The sequence below is a fragment of the Helobdella robusta genome, assembly GCF_000326865.2.
Source record: "Helobdella robusta unplaced genomic scaffold HELROscaffold_120, whole genome shotgun sequence".
Lineage (NCBI taxonomy): Eukaryota > Metazoa > Annelida > Clitellata > Rhynchobdellida > Glossiphoniidae > Helobdella > Helobdella robusta.
The window spans coordinates 157,723-181,882 of record NW_008703665.1 but is presented as its reverse complement, the minus strand read 5'-3'; the positions used below and the strand labels follow the sequence as shown (position 1 = coordinate 181,882).

Genomic DNA, 24,160 nt, shown 5'->3' with positions numbered 1-24,160 from the left:
AATTTAAATTTCTAATTAAATTGTTTTTATTTTAAATGTTTGTCATCTCAAAATATTTGGACTGACTGCAGAAGAATGTTCCTCATCAATAAGAATGCGGCCTATGTACAAATCAAAAAGGTCCCTCACATTCAGTTCAGCAGCAGCAGGTAGCAGTGAGGTTGGCGAAATTGTGAGGAAGAATCTTAATGGGGATGAATTTTTGTGTGCTGTGCCTGAAGGGACGTTCGTTTCTGAAAGTTTGAATGGAGATGCATGCCATCTTGTCGCATCCTGGCAACAATCAAAATGCTCGGAAAATCAATCTGCAGCTAAGAAAAGAAGTAGATCAGAAAAACAAGATTTTAAAAAGTTGCATGACAGCTTGATTGAAGGTAAGTATGTAAGGAGGTAGTGCTAACCAATTCAATGCTCGTTCATCCAATCTCATTGGTTTCAAAGTTTTATGCTAATAAATTCTGTAATATTTCTTTTGGTTTGTTCAATAAAAGATTTTGCTTTGAAGTCGTTCTGTTGTTTGCCTCTAAACATTAAATAAAATTTTAGTTGGCTGAATTGTAAGCACATAAATATGCTCAATGTGAAAATTTCTTTCACCACCCAATAAAAGCTAACACGTGCAAGAAGTTGAAGCTTCAGGTTGAGAGTGCTAGCCTCGAACGTGCTACATCACTTGGTTTAGAGTTTTATGTTCATTATTTGTTCATTCATTGATTTGCTCATTTCATTCCTTCATTCATTTAGTCATCAAGTTCATTCATTCACTCATCCTTATCATTCATTAAGGTCTAGTATCTACTTCAAGTCGTTTATCAATATAAATTTATTTTTTGGCGGATCATTATTTTGTTCGCCTGCCTTCACGCGCGCGCACACACTCACACACACACACATAGTGATACAAACATTCATTGGAAAAGCACATATGTGACATTGATAGAGACTGCGCACATACAGAGACTAAAAATTCAACGAACAAAGAGCTGGATGTTCGAATACCGAATGGTGAGTTCATATCCATGACAACAAGCCATGGGAAGGTTTACTATCTGTCTGTTGTAGAACCTAAACAGCAATATCAAGAAAGACAACAGCAGTCAACATGCAACAATCTGTTGACTGTGCCGGTCTGTGTCATGAAGCTGCTGCTGTTTGAGCAGGTGGGTTTGTCCTTGATGATGCTGAAAATGGTGATCAGTGAAATTATTCCATCAATCATTTATAAACATGACAGAGGCAATTGAAGAAGATGGAGAAGAGGGTTCAAAAGTGGGTTGATGGTGATGGTGACATTGACGAAAATTACATAATTTATGATAATAATAAAATTATTTACATCAATAATTACAGTGATAATTCTGCAAAAATGGCGGTGGCTGGCGATAACCGTTTAATATATTCCAACAACAAAGTTTGTGATGCTGATGATGGTCGGCATCATGGAATGATGGCTGGAATTAATTCAACTGGAAGAAATGTTGTTGAAACAAATTTGTGGGTTGATAAGTATGCTCCACGACGCTATTCAGATCTCATCAGTCAGGAGGTTCATCAATATGAATTTATTTTTTAGAAGATCATGGTTTTGTTTGCTTGCCTTCACACACTCACACACATAAAGTGATACTAACATTTGTTGGAAAACATCCATGTGATAAGTGGCATGGATAGGAACCTGAGCATACATACACAGAGACTCAACATTCAACGAACGCCCAAGAATGAATATATATTATTATATATATATGTTATATATTATATATATATATATAATTCATTGCAAAGCAATAAATATATATGATTCTTCCAGTCAACTAATAGATCTCTTTTGAGATGGCTTAAACTGTGGGACCACACGTGTTTCCACAAAGAAGTTATCCATAGCAATAGCGTCAGCAGCAACATTTCAAAAAATGCTTCCCATGCAAATGTAATTGATGGCTTAGATAGAAATAAAAGACCTTATTTGAAGGTGTGTTTGGTGCATTGTGTATGTTTAAGTGTGTGTATTTTTAGCAGTAGTTAGTAATTGTAGTTAGTGGTAGAATGTGTTTTATGATTTTTGTCATAATGTGGATTGTGTTCGAAATTTAGTTGTTTATATGAAATCAGATTTTTTGGCATAGTGGCACGACGATGCAGCCATATTTTTTGAATAGTGGTGAATGTGGACGATATTACTGCCAGGTAGCACTAATCAGTGGACCCCCCGGGTTAGGGAAGACGACACTCGCTCATGTGATCGCTCGACATGCTGGCTACAATGTGGTCGAAATGAATGCCAGGTTGGTTGGCTTTCAATTTCTTGAGGATTGTTATAACGGAATAATGTTATCACGATCACCATCATCATCGTCAGTGATGACAGAACAGTTGAAAGTTTCAGAGATAAGATAGAATCATCTACTCAGATGACGTCGGTCCTGTCACTGACAACCACCAACGACAACATCAGCCCCAGGCCCAACTGCCTCATCATCGACGAGATAGATGGCGCTCCTCAGGTCGCGTTCATGTTTCCTTTTAAAAATATTTTAATATAGATGCAAACAATACACATATCACATTTAACAAACTCATACAATTCCATAAAAACTGCATGCCAACAGCCGGCGATTGACGTTTTATTGAACTTGATAAAAAACTCCGACCTGACAACAACACCGGCGTCTACATCGACAACTACGAAAGCAGCACGCAAGAAGGAGCATCAGGTCTTGCTTCGGCCTATCATTTGCATATGCAACGACCTCTACGCTCCCTCCCTCCGCTCGCTCAGGCAGTGTTCCTTCCTCCTCACCTTCCAACCTTCCGTGACGTCACAACTCGCCATACGACTTCTCGAGGTCTTAGTTAATTTATTTCTATCTATCCACCATCTTCGTTTTGTTTTATTTCTTCATCTATTTCTTTCATCATTCATTTTGGTTCCAACTTTTTATCTATCATTTTTTTTGTTTGTTTCTGGAATGAAATGTGAATGATGCTTTGACGCATGTGAATTTCAAATCAAGAAATTAATCGAAATAAAATGCTGATGATGATGACGATGATGAAGGAAGTGTGAACAAAATGTTCAGATCAGCAGAATGGAAGGTCTCCTGTCTGACCTCTCAACTATGATGTGTTTGTGCGAGAAAGCTGATCATGACATCAGGTCGTGCATCAACACTATCCAGGTTCGTTCACTCGTTTGTTTGTTCATTCGTTTATACCTTTCGTTCGTGTTCGTTCATCCATTCGCGAATGGGGAGGATGTTAATGATGACAGCTTTAAAATAAATATTTCATCATCATTATCATGACGACGTCAGTTCGTGAAATCGAAGCATGGAGATGAGTTGAATTTGAAAATGGTGACCTCACTGAGTCTCGGCCAGAAGGATGTTCATAAGAATCTTTTCAACCTTTGGGCAGGTATCTTCACACTACCAAAGCCATCGAGGTTGGTGTTGGTTGATTGGTTGGTTGATTGGCTGGTTGATTGATTGGCTGGTTGATTGATTGGTTGGTTGATTGGCTGGTTGGTAGATTGATTGGTTGGTAGATTGATTGGTTGATTAATTGGTTGGTTGACTGGCTGGTTGGTTGATTGGTTGGTAGATTGATTGGTTGATTGATTGGTTGGTTGACTGGCTGGTTGGTTGATTGGCTGGTTGGTTGATCCCACCACTCAAGAAAGAGATATGTGAATCCGCACGACCAACTCAGCCATCTGCAACAGTTGAACGAACAGCAACACAGCAACTCGTCTTATGATAGGTTGGTTATTTTGGTTTCATGAAACACTACATCCATTGCTTCAAATATTCAACTCTAATAACATTAATAATAATTGTTATAATAATGATAATCTCCAAGGTTCAGTAACCTCCTCCGCCAGTTATCAGCAGAGGGTGAACATGCAAAAGTCCAGCAGGGATTGTTTGATAACTACTTGATAAGTAATGCTAAAGATTCGAGAATGGATAATGTATGTGTGTGTACGTGTATGTATACATGTATATATGTTTTTATTTAAGGGTCTGTACTGTACACTCTTTTCCTGAGTTGACCCAGAGACTACCTTTCAAACCTCTTAAAAAACGTATAAACTATACTATCAAAGTTGATTGCGGTAATAGGCAAATTAAAATCTTTCTTGCCAAAAATACATTTGAAGCTGCTTTCCATGCCACCTCAGTGCTCCAGCATAGTGTAGGAACCACCACAGCACCATCCACAATGCTTGCGTGTTGTTCATTCCTCTGAACCAAGGGAGGGTGTAGCCCACAGTTGAGCCTCAACCTTTTAAATATGTCTTCACAGGTCTAATCTACTCTGAGAAGCAGCAAAAATTAGAAATAAAATTGGGACTGTGATTGTTAAGTTAAATTCCTGTTGTTAAATACTTTTAAAAGAAAATTGAAGGATTATTGTTTACTCAAGTTTGAAGCGTACAAGTTTATTTAAAAACTGTTTTATTTTATTACTTCAGAAGCATATAATTTTCTTTGTTCGTTTAGTTCATGAAATATGAGTATTTTTGTTAATTCAATAGATATTATCAAATAATTTATGAAGCCCTTTGATAACTGGAAAGTGTTCTCCACTGACTACTGAAACATGCTTGGCAGACGTCGTCGCGTTTCATGCCAGCAACTGACTTAATTACACTTATTTTTGTGAACATTTTTCTGGTTGAAAAAACTGAAACTGATATAAGTTCTGTTAAGACTGGCTAGTTCCATATTAAATTTTTATGATCACTCTGCCTTGTAATTAATATTTAATTTTTGTGGAGCAATTAAAATTTCGTTTTTTAATAGGGTTTCGTACTTTTTTGAAATTAAAAATAACACTATTTAATTATTATCATTCATGATTTTGGCAGTTAGTGGAAGCCATTGATTGGCTGTGCTACGCTGACGTCATGAACAGCCACCAATCAGAGGAGCAAGATTATTCTATGATGAGGTATGCTCCCTTCATTGCAGTTGCCTTCCATTTCATATTTGCTGTAAGCAGACCACACAAGATTGCATTCCCCAAGTCACAATTTGAGGTTTTTGACCGTTGTGTTGGTGGTGATGGTTCTATAAATGAACAAATTATTCAAAACCTCTTAAACATGTAAAATGTGTTTGCTTCAAACAGTTCCAAACAAACCTGTCAAGAAGAAATGAATTGTTGACGTCTGTCATTCAGAAAATCCATCCATCTATCCGACCGTTCGTCAACAAATATAACATGGTCCTTGAAATGCTGCCATACATTTCTGAAGTTATCAAGCCCGCCCTGAGACCTGTTTGTTCATTTCTTCTTCCATGTCTATGTCTTCTTTATCATCACCACCAACCTCATCATCTAAATGTTCATCGTCATTTCCATCACGACCAACCTGCTGACCAGGTGAACGTGCAGTTGTACAGCCGCCACGAGAAGATGTTGCTATCGAACGTGGTGCAGGCCATGCTGGCGTACAACCTCTCGTACCTGCAGTGCAGGACCCCTGATGGGCGTTACAATTACATCATCGAGCCGTATGCTCCTTCGTTTTGTTGCGCTGATGTTTGCAGTTGTTGCTGTGTTGTTGCAGTTGTTGCTGTGTTGTTGCTGTGTTGTTGCAGCTGTTGCTGTGTTGTTGCAGTTGTTGCTGTGTTGTAGCTGTTGTTTTAATAACATTTTAAATTCTTTCCACCATCATCTCACGGCCAGGAACATACATGACGTGGTGAACTTTTTTGATTCAAAAACAAGCAGGCAGATGAGTTACAGTTGCAAACAACTAGTGGCCAGAGAGGTCGTGATGAGATGATATTTTTCGGTTTCAATAATTAATACCTCAAAATGACATTATCTTCTCTCTAGTTTTTATATAAAAACAGCTATTCGAGCCATATATATGTAGGCATAATATAGGAGATAATATGAACAATCATCATATTATCATCATCATCTTCATTCCAGATTGAGCTGGAAAAGATGAGGAGGTTGGAAATGTCGAAATCGCAGGATCCTAGGTAAGTGTTTTATAAATTATTTTTCAATATTTATTTATAATTGTATTATATTATGATTATTATTATATTGTAATATTAATATTATTAGAGCTATTGTTATTGCCTAGGAGTGTGTTTGTTATGCTCGTTGTCTGTTGAAACTTGCATGTTTTTAATGTGGACATGATCTTAATTCAGTGGCAGCCGGTTTGAAAATTAATAATTAATTGAAAGAGGTTTCGCTAAGTTTTAAGTTTCTATTCACTGCAGATGCAAGAGCGAGCCAGCAGTCAGCAAATCATCCACTCCATCCAACAAACAGCCGGCCGGCCACCTCAGGCGAATGCTACAACCTAAACCATTGGAGCAGGGAAAGGAAATAAAAGTGATGAGTATGATGTTGAAGATGATGTTGAAGATGATGTTGATGAATGGTTTTGTAGTTTTTTTTATTTCTTTCAAATGAATAAATATGCCACCGGCGGCAGTTCAAAATAACAATTTTTTTCTTTTAAACTTTCTCATTTAATTTTGTAATTTAAAAAGAACTACACCTCTCCATAGGTTCAAGTTGATTTCTTTGGCAGGAAGATTGATAAACAAACTCAGAAACCAGCCAAACACAACAATTCTGGTGGAGGTTTGCATCTATTCATTCATTTTCTCATTTATTCGTTCGTTCGTTCATTCAAACACTCCATCATTGCCAACTGACACCCACTTCTTCCTCCCTCTATTGTTTATTACTTTCTGCTCGTCCAATTTTTTATTCTTTATCACAATCGGTAACTATGCTTATATTTAATATTAATTAATAATAATAATACGGTTATATAGATTTATATATAGTTATGTAAAGTTATTGATTATAGTTATATAGTGTTATATACGGTTGTTAATATGTATATATATATAATATATATATGTATATGTGTATATATAGTTATATAGAGTTGAATAGGATTATATATTATTATATAGTTTTATATCTATAGTGTTATATACTTTATCTAAAGTGTCCAATTCTGTTTGCCCTGTTTGCATCAATCCACAACAATAAATTCAAAATAGCAATGTTTTTGAAGCCATTAAGGTAGAGAAAGTCACATCATTTCAATATCTAGGGGATGTTCTGGATTGTACTGGAACAGCTGAAGCTGCTGTTCGAACACGCATACGTGCAGCTTGGAATAAATGGCATCTCCTTGCCTCTATATTGATGCGGCGTGACATCCCACTACCGCTACGATCAAGACTTTATAAATCTGTGATACGTCCGGTGTTGTTATATGGTGCAGAAACCTGGCCAATGACAACCAAACTGGAACAACAACTTCAACGAACCGACATGAAAATGCTCCGAGGGATGCAACGAATTAGTCTGAAGGACCACATAAAATCTACCGAAATCCTGCGTCGTGCTGGTTTAGATGATATAAAGGACGAATGCCGGCAACACCGTCTGCGGTGGTTTGGTCATGTCAAACGAAGTGGAAACTGTGCCATAACTTCTCTTGCAGATGTTGAAGTACCTGGCACACGTCCCAAAGGCCGTCCAAAAAAGTCCTGGTCGCAAACAATCGAGCAAGACATGAAAGCTCTAAATTTAAATGAAATGAATACATCTGATCGTCTAGTTTGGCGCAAAAAATTGATGGCAAAGAAAACAATGTCCTACCTCGGGGGAAGTGGGTTTTTGAACGTTAAACGAAGATTGATTGCTTGATTGATTGCTCGTCCAATTTTGATATTTATATTCCCCCACTCTTCATCAGTTTGTTTATTTCAATTTTTTAAATTTTTCATTCACTGGTTCGCTCCTGGTGGCTCGCCTTCATTACGTTTCACATATTTTGCTAAAACATTCTACAAAAATTAGGCGAAATATCTACATGTTGATTTAAGCTAGTCTCCATTCTTACAAACTGCACTTGACAGCACAACAACCTCACAATTTTCAACAACAACCTCACAACTTTCAACAACAACCTCACAACTTTCAACAACAACCACACAACTTTAAACACTGCAACAACAGAAGAACTGCAGCGGCAAACGAACGACAGCATCACAAGCACGAAATCAGTGTTCAGTGACGTTTGGTACAGATACAAGGAAGGCTTCACAAACGCTGTCAAAAGAAGCGTCAAAGTGGCCGACTTTTTATGATTAACTAAAAAAAATTTCATTGGTTTTAAATTTATCTCGAAATAAATGAATGACTGTTAGAACAACACCATCACCACCAGGTATTAACATCAGACGTCAAAAACGTTTGTCAACTCTGCAACTTTGTGTCTGCTTGTGTGTGTGCGTGTTTAATTATATAGATTTAATATCAATTAAATACTTTGACAAGTTGAATTATGAAAAAAATGTGGCATGACAAAGATGGAATGTAAATGTTGACGTTTAAAAATCACATTCAAGCTCCTGCTGATGTCAGTCAGCCCGATCTATAAAAGTTGATATTCCAAACGTATTCCAAACTTATCACAATGTTTAAATTACGAAGAGATTTAAAATGAATGATTCATTACAAAACGTTAAAAATAATTTCTTGTTGAGTAAATTTTTCGCCGGAAAGTTTCTCTCGACTTTTTTGTGACCGTTGCGATCTGTCATTTTGAAATATTTACAGGTGATGATCATTTTATTGAATCTTCATTTTATGCTTGGAAACTTAACTTTCTACATTTACTGTTAAACGAAAAAAATGATTATTTCATTCATTTACTTTCAAGAAGACGGCTGGGATTCTGGATTGGATGTTGATGGTCAAGCAGATAGTGCTGCCTGGAAGTCTTGATTATGTTGTCCTTCCTTCAAAACGATGATGGGAACGAGCGGATGGCATGATTTCATCAAGTGCTTCTGTGAAAGTAAAAGTTGATAGTTTGTTCGTCCATCCGTTCATTCATTCATTCATTCGCTTGTTAAATTTTTTCAATAATTTGTTCTTTGGTTCAATTATTTATTCGTTCATTCATTCAATTAATTACTCATTCACAAAGCTGAGCTAACATGTGCGTAGGCCATTCCATTCTTTTTCTCGTTGTCAGTAGCTTTCGAGCCAATCCACACGAAGCACTCCTTCTTAGTGTCCACGATGAAGACATCCTGAAAAATGTTATTTTGCCTGATTCATTTTGCTTACGATGGGAAGGAAAATAATTGCGTTATATATTAATAAGTTGTGGTAGTATTAGTGACATTAACAGAGCACGTGGCTTGAGAATGAATTGGAAAGATACAAACATCACTTTGCAGATCATCTTTCTTGATGTTACCTTCCTTCATTTTGGTAAACTTGAGTGAACCTGTAGCGTCTGATACTCTTCAAATTGTTAACAAAAGTAAGTTAGTTAATTAATACAAGTCAATTTATTTCAATTTGGATGATCATCAAAAACATCGGCAAAAGCGGTAACATCGGAAAGAATTGAAATGGGGTGCTGACCTGTAGAGCGTCGTTTTGGATGAAGAGTCATCAATTGGCTTTTCGTCGGTTGTATTCGGTTGGTTCAAGGCACTTATAAACTGCTATTTGTAATAGAGGAAAGAACGAATGCATAAATAGATGAACAAATAAATAAAAAAGAAATGAACGATCAGATAAATGGATGAATGAACATCAGAACTCTAACATCAGGAGCAACATCGCCTTCCTCGATCACCTCGCTTTTGCACTGACCTCCCCGATCTGATTTCAAACCGTTCAAAAACGCCATTGCCTGTATTATGGTGTTAATATTGTTTGTTTGTTCATTCTTTCATTCCTTTCACTATCTATCCATTCATCAACTGACCTTGAACCTTTCATCCTTGTTGCTGCCGCTCCCATTCCATTGAAAGATCATCAGTCCCATGTCCAATATGAAGACGTCGCCCGAATCCAGTCTCTCTTTACTGCGAGGTACCTTCGAACGAACGAACGGGTTAGTGAATAAATGAATGGATGAATGAGAGTATTGATTGATTGAATAAAAGAGCAGACGGACGGACTGTCAAATTGAAATGAGTCACCTCTTTAAGAAGAACATTCTTCTTGTCTCCGTGAAAGTGCAACAATCGTGGCTCATATTCAGTCGGCTTCACCTTCCTAAAACCTGACTCCGCTCCTCCATTCATTAATCTGGTGGTGATAATTATGATGGCAATGATAGTAGTGGTGATAATGATGACGACGACGACGATGATGATTAAGAATTGAAAACGATTATGCAGATGAGGTGACTGAACACAACATGACGGAAAACAACACATTGCATAAAATAATCAATGAGTACATCTTGTGAAGATTATTATTATTATTGTTGCTGTTGTTGTTGTTGATATTATTGTGGTTGCTAATGATGACGATGATGAAAATAAAATGCTGTAGACGTTTCTTAGAACAACCATCGTCATACATCGATCTGAATTAATGCATTCGATTATTCGTCGTTCATTCATTCGTTCGTTTGCTCATTTTTTGTTCGTTCATTCGTTCGTTTGTTATTTTCACTCGTTCATAATAATGAAAATAACTAAACGGCGATTATAAGAATATTTGAAAAAGCACCTGTAACAAGTAAGTAAGAATGACGAACTTGAGAATTTAAACCTCGATAAAGTAAAAGTAAAAATGAGAATAAAAAAACATAATAGCGCTTCAGACGTCGACAACAAAACACGCGCGACAGGCAAGAGAGCGTATGAATTGCTGATTTCGCGTGGGGCGAGGCGAGGGTCTGTTTGTACTTCAATCCGAATGCTGCGAGGCAACACCGGCTGCTTTCCCGTTACACTATCACGTCGTCGTTCGAACAAACTAACTTTACGACTCACATAATTCCTTGCTTGAAGTAAGACTTGAAGGTCTCAGATTCGAACGCCTCGACTTCCCTGTGCTGGACTGGCTTGTCTCTCAGGTACGTGTCAAGTTCAACTGTTTTGTAGGCTGCCGTGCCGTATTCGTCCTGTTGTTGTTGTTTGTTGCCTTGGTGGGTGTCTGCTTGTTTGTGTGTGGAGGAATGAAAAAGGGATGAAAGAATGATGAAGGAAAAAGAAGGAATGAAAAGATTGAAGCTCACGGCTGTACTCTGGCTGCCAATCCAGAAGTGAACGTCGTAACTGAAATCTTTCGACGTCGGTGTTTCGTGGTACGTCTTCGCAAATTATTTCCATTAGTTTTAATAATAATATTTTTTATTATTCTTTTGATTTTTCATGTTTTTATTACTTAATATAAATTATTACCATCATCGCCCTTTAAATTCTGCCGAAATTGTTTAAAATTCAAGTATTTATAATTGCTCTGCTGTCATCCAGCACAACATCATTTTATATTATTTTTTTAAATTTTCATTTATCATCAAACTATGCAACTGATCCATTACAGTCTATAGAGATGCACCGGTAGTCACGTTGGTCCGATAAACAAATCCACTATCCAGTCGAAGACGAGTTCTAAAAACCGGACAATTGTGAAAAAAAAGAAACAGTAGGCGTTTATGTCTATCCGACAACTCTTCATCGAAATAATATATCATACTATCTCTTGTTCAAATTCAGATTTTTTAACAGCTATGATGGTTGAAATAAATTTTTCGCTAATAATATTCAACAATCATTGTTGAATATTATTATTGTTTATTGAATCTAAAAATACTGGCTTAAAGGCAAATTGCAATATTCGGCTATTTGGCCTTTGAAAATGGCCATCGGTGCGTCTCCAGTTTAGCACAGGAGTGGGCAAACTACGGCCCGCGGGCCACATGCGGTCCTCGAAGCTATTTTTTTTATGCGGGTCTTGTTCACCAAAAAAAGGTCGTCAGCCAGACATTATAACCAAAAAAAGGGGCCACAAATTATTTAAATTATTTATTATTAAAAAATCTCCCCTTGGTCGAAAAAATTTGCTATTTAAGTACATATGCGGCCCTTCAAAGGTTAAATAGTTCTCAATGCGGCCCTCACTGCAAATAGTTTGCCCACCCCTGGTTTAGCATTTTAAAAATAAGAAATATGCTGTTGAGTGAGAAATAATATGTCAAGAAACGAGTAACGTGTGTGGGTACAGTGTAATGTTTGTGATATGCTTTCACGAATCATGTTATGTTGAAAGATTGAAAATGTGATGGTTGGTCTAACATTCAAGATGATGTAAGAATCGCCATTGTAGAACTTTCCGTAATCTTCTTTCGGCCAAACCGTTACTTTAAATTTCTTAAATTGATATTGTTATTGTTATTATTGTATTGTCGTTTACTTGAATATTGTCATCAATCAGACTTTGCCCTACAATTCAAAATATTATAACATTGTTTCAAAAGAAGCTCGTCAAGAGTACATGTACAGGCGTACATACACATACTTATATATATATATATATATATACAGACAATCATACGCTGAAAGATGAATTTACATACATGCACATGCATATATACAGATAAATAATCATTCATTGAAAGGTAAATGTCTGGTTCTCGGGATATGTTGAAAAGAAATGAATTAAAAACGTACATGTTTCAAATTAATGTAAAATTATATTATTATTGTGTGTATGCGTGTGTGTGTGCATATGTGGCGAAGGAATGAAGGGAAAGAATGACTGAAGGAAAGCATCCTAACGACTATCCTCCATATTTGCAGACCAACTTTCTGACCAGCTGTCTTCCAGGCCGGCTCCTGATTGGCTGAATCAACTTTAAAGGATTGAAAGAATGAATGGATGGACTGAATGAAGGAACGGATGAAGAAATGGATGAATGACAACTAACTTAAACTTACAGAAAAGTATCACAAACCAAATATTAGAAAGTAAATGATTACAAAAAGTTTACATTTTACAGATTTTTCAGTTTCAGAACCGAAGAGAGCCATGTTACTGTCTTTCCAATCATATTTTTTCGGCTTTATCAGACCTGTGTGTGAGCGTTCGTCATCATCATATTCATCAGCAATATCGTCGTCTTCATCGTCGTCATCACCTTCTGCATTCACTTATGCGAAACTCAATCGATTTTATTTTATTGAGTCGTACACCTGCTTATAAATGGAAGCTTTTTGAAATATCTCACACAAAAACACACATACGGACACAAAATTGCACAACAAACATACAAAGCACCTTAATAATTTTTAAACAAGCTGCACTTCACAAAGAACAGACTAATTTTATCAGCGCAGAGGCGGAAGCGATGATATTATTACATCATAAGTTATAGTTACATACCATTTTATTTTTTTAGAACATTAAAACCAGAATTTCGGAGCAAGCACTTCTTTGAGTTGAAATCATGTCATCATAAAATAAACAAATTATATTTCACTAACTGACCTGTCATGTTGTCGGCAAACCAGCAACCAGATAGACAGATAATAAAACGAGGAAATGTGGATGAATGAAAAATATATAAACGAATAACAAATGAATGAATGAATAGCAAAGGAACTCAACACAATGTCATTCAGGTTTTATATGCAAAACTCATTCATTCTACTCTATACACACGTATATAGAGACTTAAATACATGCACACGTACATATTTATATATGATACGTTTTTATGTGCTTCAGATGACTTATATATATATATATATATAAATATATAAATATATAAATATATATATATATAAATATGCATAAACATTAAAATAAATTTTTATATTTTATTTTTAGTTATAATTAGAAAATTCATCAGTATAAGTGAGTGTGACGACGTCCAGCTTACGCTCATCAACATGTTTTTTTGACTTTCTCTTTCTTATCACTTTCTCTCTCTCTCTCTCACTACATGACAGATATTCGCGATATGCTACATATGACACACACGCAAACACAGACAGACAGACATACATACACACACGCACAGACACAGATATGCATTCGATCACCCCATGCTTCTCATGTGCTCGTTATTAATGCATAAATAACCACTTATCCTTCTCAAACGATAAATATAAGATCTTTGGCAATTATTTTTACTGTAGGTAGTAGTAGTAGTAGTAGCAGTAGTAGTATTGAAAACAATACTGATATAATTATCAATCTGAAATTTGATTTCGTTATCATTTGAGCGGAGGATTAATATGAAACAAACTCCTCTTACGACCTCATCAATGTAATGTTTCTAGTGCGTTCAAAGTTAGAGAGTGTTTAAATGTAATAATCCAAGTATATTTTAACAAAAGAGCGAACAATTGAATGGCTCGCGAAAATTATTCATAGAACATTCATAAGCAGCCAACCAGCAGATCAAATGACCTCATATCATTGTTGTTTAAATTTGAAAACATCATCAACAACAACAAAAATATCATCCTCATCAGCATCCCTATCTGAAGAATGTTAGTGATGAACTCAAGCACTAAGTGAGATATCGAAGTATGCAGGCTTGATGTAACTTGGGGAGGTCAACTGCTTCTCGTCAATCACGTTCATGGGAATCATCGAATGTTTCGAAACTCTCAGGTGATTCTGCGTGGTGATGCAAGTCATTTCAATTCAATCTGCACATCATTTTAAAATTAAAATTTGAAGCAAAAATTCACCTCATTCAAGTTATTCATTCAATCCATTGAAGAACGCTAATCAACAATGAAAAAGAGTAAACAAGATAAAAAATATGCACGCGGACACACACAAAAGCAGAGGCCACTCATCGACTAACATGAGCAAAACTGAGAGCCTTATCTCTTTCATCCTTAGTGGAGGTCGACCCGTACCAGACGAAGAGATCCTTGCCGGTGTCCAACACGAAGGCATCCTGAAGTCAGTTGTTTCGGGGTAGTTAGTTGTTTCTTATAGAAAGAACGTTTGGGTGAATGAACGAACGAAAGAGCAAAAGAATGAACGAACGAACAAATAAAGAAATGAACCACGTACATCACTTTTAAGATCAGACCTCCTGATGTTTCCTTCCTTGGCTTTCACAACATCAGCCCTGTTCGTCACCGTCTTCGATCTTTCCAACGTGACATTCACAACAAACATTTCATTCAACAATTCAAAATCTAGTTTACAGCTTAATTATTTAAAAAAATCTATAAACGAAAAAAAGTTGATTTTGAAATGAAATACTGGAATAAAGTTGGGCTATATGTGTATTCAGCTCCGTGCTCGAAGTTTATTCCTGATTCTCTTTTCAAAGTTTTCATGAAGATGTGCTGTTAGTTTGAAAATGTGATTTGCAACGGGCGATTTCATAAGATAATATGTAGCCGTGTAAGATGATATAATATAATATCATTATGATGACAGCCGATTTCATTGATTGTAATGAAATTAGGCGATATAGTAATCGTCCTCTGCTATAAAACTGCTCACACAAGAAGTAAATTCCCTACCCCCTGTCTTCTTTCATTAGTACTGGCACATTTCTGATTGGTTGCATCGTTTCAAGAACTTACTTCTTTCAGATAGATAAAATATAAAATAAGTTTCTACACCTGTACTGGCTAGAATTTAATAACCAATCTTCTTGCATTTGAAAGCTCTATTCCATTGGTAGAAATTTTTAGTATAATTAGCGTAAATTTGTTATAATTAACTGTAAAACTTCACCAAAACGTTAGTATTTAATTTTATTTAATATGAAAATTCTTTAAAACAAAGAGCTGCTTTTATTTCTTCGGATAAACTTTTTAATTTTGTAGTTTAATTCGTATATTAAAGTTCTTAGAGTCATTAAATATTTCAATGGCCACCATCCTTTTGACTCTTAAAGAAGTGAAGACAATTAAAATTTGGTTGTGTGCATAATGGTGATATTATAATGGTAACGATGATATAATTAACAACAACAACAACAACAACAACAACAGGAACAACAACAGGAACAACAACAATGACAACGTACGTCTGGGTTCATTTCTGATCCTTCAAACGTTTCCGTCTTCACTCTACCTCTCTCGGATTTTATTTTCTGCAAAAACTCCAGAGCCTGCAAGGAATTATTTATTTCATTTAAAATTTTTAATATTTATTCAAGCCGGTATCGAGCGTAGACAGTACTTTCTCAAACTTTCTGTGAAAAAATTTCTTGACTGAAACCAAAATATGTGCAATCTATTTCGCTGTTGCAGAGTTTCGTGAAAACTATAACTTATTTTATTTAATGTAAAGTCTCCACCAATCCCAGTTTCTAGCGCTGAAAAGAAATTTTTAACCAAAACTAAATTTAACTAAATCTGAAGCTGCATATGTATCGTTTGGTTGGTCTGACTATCATTTCAGTAGAACAAGAAGGTACCAATTAATTTTTACATATATTTAACTCATCAGATATAATGAAGGCTAAAAGTTAGAGCATGAGGTTTCTATCATCCCATCCAATAGAATAAGCATGATTCATTCAATACGATTCCATCTTCATAGTTTAATAAATGCACGAGGGCCTAAAAATGTTGAAATGAGCCATCATTAGACTTCCAACTTACCACGGGACCACAAAAAATTGACTGCTAGTAAATGCACTTAAATTTATAAAGACGAAAACGTCGTAAATTATCTTTGATAGAAGCACAAAAATAAGTGATTCATTCAAGTTACCTATGGTAAGGTTTAATTTTGTGGTTGATGATGAATAATAATCTACGTGCCGGTTATCTTAATACGATTGTGCGAAGAGGTGACATAATAAAATAAATAATAATAAAGAAGCAGCACCTTGTATCTGTTGTCTTTGTTGCTGCCGGCTCCATTCAACTGATACACGGTGAGGCCCAAGTCGAGGATGTAACAGTTGCCGCCGTCTATCGTTGCACCTTTCAGAGGAATCTACAATTTAGTAAATTAAAAATATTTGTTAATAAATACCTAATTAAACTATTATTTATAATTAATTGAGAAATTGATTGTGAATCTTTTCCAAAATCGAAAAGTACCTCTTCAGTTTTTACGTTCTGCCTGCTACCTGAGAACTTGATCAACCTACGATTCCATTTGAAACATACGTCACGAACATTTTTCATATTTCATTTGGTTTTAATAAAATTTATGATAATTTTATTTATTTTAATAAATTTATTGTTATATTCTTAAGAATTGAATGATAAAGATTTAAAAAAAACTGAAATAAATATGTGAACCGTGGCAAGTAAACAACGGGCTCCACTTTTCTGAAACCTGAGGCCATTCCGCCCGGAAGATATCTGTTTAAAATTGGTGGTTGGTTGTTATAAGGGTTGGTTGGTTGGCAGAAGGGTTGGTTGATTGATTAGTTGGATGGTTGGTTAGGGTCCATCTGATTTGCGCTTACGGTTATTTAACTCGCTATCTCAGTCAGGTTGTAATCATCAATAAACTGCTTGCAAGCCGCAAGAGTAAGAAACGAAATAGAGAGAGAGAGAGAGAGAGAGAGAGAGAGAGAGAGAGAGAGAGAGAGAGAGAGAGAGAGAGAGAGAGAGAGAGAGAGAGAGAGAGAGAGAGAGAGAAGTGATAGATAGATAGTGAGCCAGTAACGAACCTGATGTTGTTGTTGAAGTGACTCTTGAAAAGAGAAGATTCCTCGCCCTGAACTTCTCGGTATTGCTTAGGCTTGTCGCCAAGGTAGGTATCCAACTCTACTGTCTTGTACGCAGCTGCTCCGTATTCGTCCTTCGTTTCGTTTCGTATGTTTGTTTGTTGTGTTTGTTGTGTATGTTTAGCTTTTCGTTTATTCATTGCAGTTAAGTAATTTATTGAAAAATAAACGAATCGAAAAAACATTCAAATGAATTCATATGTGGTTGATTAAGATTAATTTCTATGTAAGTAGGATGTTTAAATGTATGTTGTAGGTGTGGGTTAGATGTTTAAATGTATGTTGTGCGCATGTACTTGTACCTGTGTGCTGTCCTTTCCGATCCAGAAATGAAGATCGTATTCATAATCTCTTGATGTTGAAGATTTGTAACGAGTCTGACAATTAAATTAATTTCATTTTAAATATACATAAGTTTTTGCAAATTTGGAATAAAAGATGATGGTAAGAAGATGATGGTAAGAAGCTGATGGGAGGTGTGAGACTAGCTTCTGAGATGAATGCAAGTTGACGCCTGCCGTGTATTATATTATGTAGGTACACCGTCTGTTTGCTAGTGATACTTCTGAATAATACTAAAAAGTGAATTTTGAAAATAAAAAAATCAAAAAGTGAAGTCGAACGTTGAGGATGATGTAGGAATCTCCCTCGTGAAACTGTCCGTACTTCACTTTTGGCCAGGCCACCACTTTGAATTTCTTTCAAATTAAAAGCAAAATATTTTTCAAGTTATTTATATTAAATGAATATTATTGATGAATACAAATTGTGAATTAATAAAAATCACAAAACCTCGATCCTCCATATCAGCAAACCAACTGCTTTGCCAGCTTCTGCCCAGGCCCTCTCTGTTCTGGCGGAGGTCACTGAAATTAATATTCGAAATAATTATATAAATATTTATCTATTATTATTTAATTAATACTAATTATTATTATTTTATAATCAACCTAATGTGCAGTTTAAGTTGTTGAAGTATATTTATCACGAGAAATATCAAATATACGGTTGTCAACTCGAAGCCTCTTTTTGTTAGCACATGCTATTTCCAATGCCATTTGTATGATTTTGAAAATTTCATTCAATTTATTCAACAGAAATATTAAAATTTGTGAATAAAATAAGAAAAGAATGAAAACAGATGAATTAACATTTGACAGATCTCTCTAAATCAGTTCCCAAACCAGCGATGTTTGAATCGCCGATGCTTACCTGGCCGACAGCTGAGAAGGCAACGTCTGAAGATTTTTTGATGAAACACAGAACAAATATTCGTTATTAATCTATTTTATAGAGTTAAATCGTTTATTGAAGAAAAATTTAGCAACGAAATATTTCATTGATGCAACGATCACTTACTGCAAAACAGACCAAACAACACGACAACGAAAGATAACTTCTTCATCATTATGGATGTATATATCCAGATACTTCAACGACCGACCACGACTTAATGAACAGTTTACATTGAATTTTATTCTTCCAAACTCAATCTTTATATACTCTGCGTATCGAAGACTGTATAGTAATAGTAAATAATAAATGATATAATAGTAATTTACTTAATAATAAATGATGTGTGATTTAGGTTAGAAATATGTATACATATACTAGCATACACTCATATATATATATATATATATATATATATATATATATATATATATGATTGTATATATATATATATATATATATATATATATATGCTTCCCTGGGGCCTTTAAAATTAATATAACCAACAAATATTGTATATAAAATCGCAAAATTAATTTGCGATCGACTGAGTTTAAAATTTGGAAACGTTCTTTTGAAGAAAATTATCGCTGAATTTTTAACAAATTGCCTTAGAATCGATTATTTTATTTTCAAGCAAACAACTGAGCACTGCAGATGCAGCAAAAAGTTTCCATTCACTCAAACGCATAAAAGATTATTTGCCACCCAGAATGGTAGTAAATTAGGGGACTGACCATTTTTGGCTTATAACGTCAATTTTATACATAAAATGGTGTTTTTCTTGAGTAAAAACTGAGTTCTACTGACTTTTAATGCAATACTGCCCACCTAGACCCGCCACTGAATGGGTACGCATGAAGTCATCATTGAAATCATTAATGTAAATGGGCTATATACATCGGGTCAAGTCTTCCATATAACATAGTTGCACATCAAGACACTGAATACAGAAGATGTTTCACGTGTAGACTCAATTAACTTAAAAATGAACATAAAATCAATCGCTGGAAAAGTTTAGTTAACAAACGTAAAAAATTTAATTTAAAAAACGTAAAAAAGCGATTGGGTATGTGACAGTCCCAGCCATCATATCACACGCGTTTGCGCTTCAGATGGATAGATGAATGATTAAATATCATTAAGAAAATATGAACTATAAAATAATAAGCTGTTACCATCTGCTTCCAGTTAGCGAATTCACCTTTAATGTGTAAGGTATCAAACTTCAAAATGCAATACTCCTATTTTAAGAACTTCGTATAAATAATGATAATGGTGCTTCTTACTGTAAGCTTCTTCGAAACTTTGCAAATGATTTTTAACTTGCTACCCTAGATTCTGCAAATTGTATGATTTCTTATTGGAAGAAATGAACAATTGAAATAAAAATCATTTTAGGAGGCTTAGTGAAAATACGACGCAAACGATTTAACATCATTAAGAGAGCTTGGAATTAGTGAACAAACAAAGAAACAAACAGATTTATACATAACACAATAAAACACAGAAATAAATATAATAGAGACAACAAAATCAAACACGTGTGTACCTTTCAGATAACTTTTACAACAGGTACGTTCCGTCCGCTGTTCCTTGGGAAGTTGCATCAAAAAGGGTCCCCATTTGTTGCACTGTAAAGAATAGTAACGGTTCTAATCCGTAAAATAACTTGTCATCCAGATTCAATCGTCTAAGTTGTATAAAAGTTTTCCGACGTTAACTTGCAAACTCACATGAAATACAATCATGAAATACAAACAACACACTCGAATACACATAATAAGTTTTTCAATAAGTTTACGAGATAAGTTTTTCAATGCAAAACTTGAATAACTTGATAAACTTTTGCACAAAGAACATGATATTACACGATAGTGTACTCATCTTTGTCGTGAAATGTTTAAAGCACTTCATCAATGAATATGAATAAACGCTTAAAAATGACGAAACTGCAAAAGAACAATGGAGTGAGACGTGGGATCATGTAACTGCACGCACTTTCATAGGCGCACGCTTCGAGTCTACAACAGCATTTTTAAACATTTTATTTCCAATGCGTGATGAATAAATTAATGATCTCTGCGTCGTTGTTGTTAAAGATTATTTATCTAATAATTAAATTTATAAATAATTTTAAATGAGTTACAATCGTTAAATGAGCATTTTATTTAGGCAACTATAAAATGTTACAAATGACAACCTCAAGTTTTATTTTTACATGATTTCCTTTGAAAGAAATGCTGAAGTCGTAATAAATTAATTAATAAATAAATAAATTAATTAATAAAGTTTAACAAACTTATGATAAAGTCTTCAAATAAATATTCATTGATGAATTGAAATGAAAATGATTAAACCCAAACTTCCAAAATTTAAAATCAAGCAAAGAAATAAAAATATTGACAAATTAAAACATTGTAATTAAATATAAATCAAATTTATTTACATTTAAAGTGAATTAATAAAAAATAATTACACAAATTCATCATCATCATAGCAAAATACATCAAAAACTTGAACCTATACAAATCTGTCAGTTATGAGTTATTAAAACCAGTTCAATTTAGCAAAATTTAAGTAGAAATCAATTAACCTCAAAAATTTAAATCAAAATAAAAATTTCTTAACATACTCAAAGATTAAAATAGCCGGAAATAATATTATAAACTTTTTAGATGCAATCTCCAAAAACGAAAAATAAAATAAACATGGCCACATCGTAATATGCATAATTATTTGATGGATAAAATACGTGCAAACAAATTTACTCACAGCGTCCTCTCAAATAAACATATATCATCTCACTGTCACGAATAAACGAACATAACATTCATCTAGGTACGCAACTGAATGTTGCATATCAAATGTGTACCATTTACTATTTGGACGATTTAAGGTCAGAAAGAGAAATGATGCAGATGTAACATTGTTTACATGTCGGCTGGCTGGTTGGCTGGCTGGTTGGAATGCGTGCTTTCAATCATAATATTATCATTACTATAGGTTAACAATTATAACAAGTAGATGAATAAATAAATATTAAATAAACAAACAAACAAACAAACAAACAAATGATTGAAATGAACACAAGAACGTTTGTTTGGTCTTGGTGAACACATCTGAAGCATGGAAAAATGATGACTAAGAAGATGATGATGAAGAAGATGATGAAGAAGATGATGATGATGATGAGGAGGAGGAGAAAGAGGAAGGAAGCGATCAATTGAAGGCTTCATCGTCACTGTCATCATACTTCTGCCTCCTCACCGGCCTCTTCGGTGTTAACGACATTTCCTCGCTGTTTCAATGGAAAAATGTAGGACGTCTCAGTATTTATCATCTAGCGAGTATGTTGTAATTGTTGGTGACTCGAAATTAAAAAGTTGGATCGTTACAATCAGCCTTGATTTCAATTAAACTTGAATACCTCATTAATCAGTTTAATTGAAATTGTAAATATATCATCACCATCATCACTCACCCATAAACGACATCATCATCCGAATCGTTAAGCATGGAGAGGGCAGGATTATCTTTGAAATGAGATTCTGTGTTGCATGTTTGTTTGGGTGCATTTGACAGCGATGGGTTCGTTTTTTGTCATTCGTTCGTTTATTTGTGATATGCAAGCAAGCAAAAGTCAGAGAAAGAAATAAAAGTAAAGAGGCAAGCAAACAAACCATAAAAGGCATTACTTGATGGCGAATAAACAAACGCCATGGATATAAGATGCACATTCAGCATTCCATACAAAATTACAAATTCTATGGTTGATATTGGGTAAGGCGAAAGTGCTTGGAAAAACCCGATTCCAAAAATAGATGATGATGACGATCTGAATGAGACGGTGATGAGGCAGACAATGAAGAAGACTACCATTAGACTGGTCATGAACTTCAAGCGCAGGTCTGCAGGGTGTGTGTGGAAATGGTTGAAATAGAATTAAGTTTGAATAGATGAATCATCAAGCAAACAAAGGAATGAATGAATGAATGAATGAATGAATGAATGAATGAATGAATGAATGAATGAATGAATGAATGCATGGATCAATAAATCAATCACTCAATCAGCCAGCCTACCAAAATAAGGCATAGATCTAAGTTCAGCAAATGCTCTAATGACAAGATAAACAAGTGACATGAGGTACAACGCTCCTAATATTCCTATGGCTATCTTGAAGTTCTGTCATCGTTTGGCAGTGGTGGTGAAGATTACATGATTTCAAAGGTGGTGATCATCAAAATCATCACAACTACTAACCAAATAACCAACTGAACAACCAACCAGCCACCCAACTGAACAACCAACCATCCAACTGACCAAGTTATTTCCGTCCACTGTCGGGTCATTAAGGTCTTTCAACCTATGCCAGCACGAGTAGAAAACGACGACGAACCACAAACTCAACACCAGAAACAACTTTGGAAGGTAAAACGTGGAAAATTTTCGCTTAATCTGTTGGATATGGAATAAATAAAATGAATAATTGTGACGATAACGTCGTCGTCATCATCCTCGCCACCACAGCCACCACAACCGACCTGCCTAACTCCATGATAAGCGCACAGCCAAAACATCAAGAGGGCAGCAAGAAATGTTGATTGGAGGATGATGTCGATCAAACTCGGCACCCAGCTGCTTATCAAGAATGTCAGTGCGAATATCGGGTCTGGGTGTAAAAAGCAGTTGTAAGTAGGTAGGTAGGTAGATAGGTAGGTGGTACAAATGTATGCATAACACATCAACAACAACCAACTGTTATAAAGAATCAACATAGGCAGAAGCAGAGTCATCCACCTCTGCTCCATCGACCAGCTGAAGATGCTGAACCTCCTCAAAGAATATGCGAATGAACACTGCAACAATTCAATATGCAAACGAACAACGAACATTTCAAGTGAAGCACAAAAATATTTCAACCATATATCCTTATGAAATCTTAATAAAACAAAATGAACTAAAATGGTCGACATCTGAAATCATGCAAACGTGATGAACATCCACCACAACGCACTGTTGACAGGAAAGTGAGGAGGAGAAAAGTGAATCTAAACCATATTTCGAGCTGAGTGAACTGAGCATGGTAGGTTGTGAACTGTCAATTTGAAACATAATTATTAAAATTTCTCTAGAAGAATAAAAAAAATTTCTTAAATATAATTAAAATTCGTTTGCACAGAAATAATTTTTTACTGCAAATACAAAAATTAAACAACATATACAACCAAAACATCAAAATGAACCTTAAGTTGAATGTCATGAACTTTGAACTGCAGCCCTTCAAGGCCATAAGTGTCAATGGTGATGATGTAGTAGGGGTGTGATATGTGGGCCAGGTGAACAAGTGCAATGTCTTCACATTTCTTTGTGTGTGTGTGTGTGTGTGTATATAGTTGTTTATATGTATGAGTGTGTGTGTTTGTACGA

General features: G+C 35.1%; 2 protein-coding genes across 2 annotated transcripts; one reads left to right on the top strand and one right to left on the bottom strand.

The window, feature by feature from the left end:
- The first annotated feature begins 1,028 nt into the window (after positions 1–1,028).
- Positions 1,029–13,415, top strand: HELRODRAFT_186286 (hypothetical protein). Its single transcript, XM_009013843.1, has 32 exons — positions 1,029–1,160; positions 1,235–1,269; positions 1,351–1,546; positions 1,811–1,972; positions 2,188–2,285; positions 2,360–2,504; positions 2,610–2,846; positions 3,081–3,179; positions 3,315–3,445; positions 3,679–3,762; positions 3,862–3,973; positions 4,874–5,044; positions 5,137–5,286; positions 5,392–5,522; positions 5,698–5,782; positions 5,950–6,002; positions 6,252–6,366; positions 6,546–6,621; positions 8,014–8,599; positions 8,719–8,855; positions 9,006–9,101; positions 9,240–9,318; positions 9,442–9,524; positions 9,629–9,717; positions 9,793–9,901; positions 10,008–10,116; positions 10,812–10,942; positions 11,057–11,131; positions 12,117–12,191; positions 12,600–12,673; positions 12,812–12,896; positions 13,313–13,415. The coding sequence occupies exons 1-19, from the start codon at positions 1,137–1,139 to the stop codon at positions 8,148–8,150; spliced, it is 2,241 nt and encodes a 746-aa protein (XP_009012091.1). The 5' UTR covers positions 1,029–1,136; the 3' UTR covers positions 8,151–8,599; positions 8,719–8,855; positions 9,006–9,101; positions 9,240–9,318; positions 9,442–9,524; positions 9,629–9,717; positions 9,793–9,901; positions 10,008–10,116; positions 10,812–10,942; positions 11,057–11,131; positions 12,117–12,191; positions 12,600–12,673; positions 12,812–12,896; positions 13,313–13,415.
- Positions 13,416–14,126: 711 nt separating this feature from the next.
- Positions 14,127–23,402, bottom strand: HELRODRAFT_186285 (hypothetical protein). Its single transcript, XM_009013842.1, is given in 19 exon segments — positions 14,127–14,448; positions 14,642–14,737; positions 14,857–14,935; positions 15,052–15,137; positions 15,830–15,913; positions 16,639–16,749; positions 16,857–16,902; positions 17,061–17,123; positions 17,438–17,568; positions 17,797–17,871; positions 18,118–18,192; positions 18,287–18,360; positions 18,646–18,732; positions 18,854–19,012; positions 19,906–20,068; positions 20,280–20,310; positions 20,330–20,361; positions 23,054–23,188; positions 23,275–23,402. The coding sequence occupies 14 exon segments, from the start codon at positions 18,900–18,902 to the stop codon at positions 14,332–14,334; spliced, it is 1,173 nt and encodes a 390-aa protein (XP_009012090.1). The 5' UTR covers positions 18,903–19,012; positions 19,906–20,068; positions 20,280–20,310; positions 20,330–20,361; positions 23,054–23,188; positions 23,275–23,402; the 3' UTR covers positions 14,127–14,331.
- Positions 23,403–24,160: the final 758 nt, after the last annotated feature.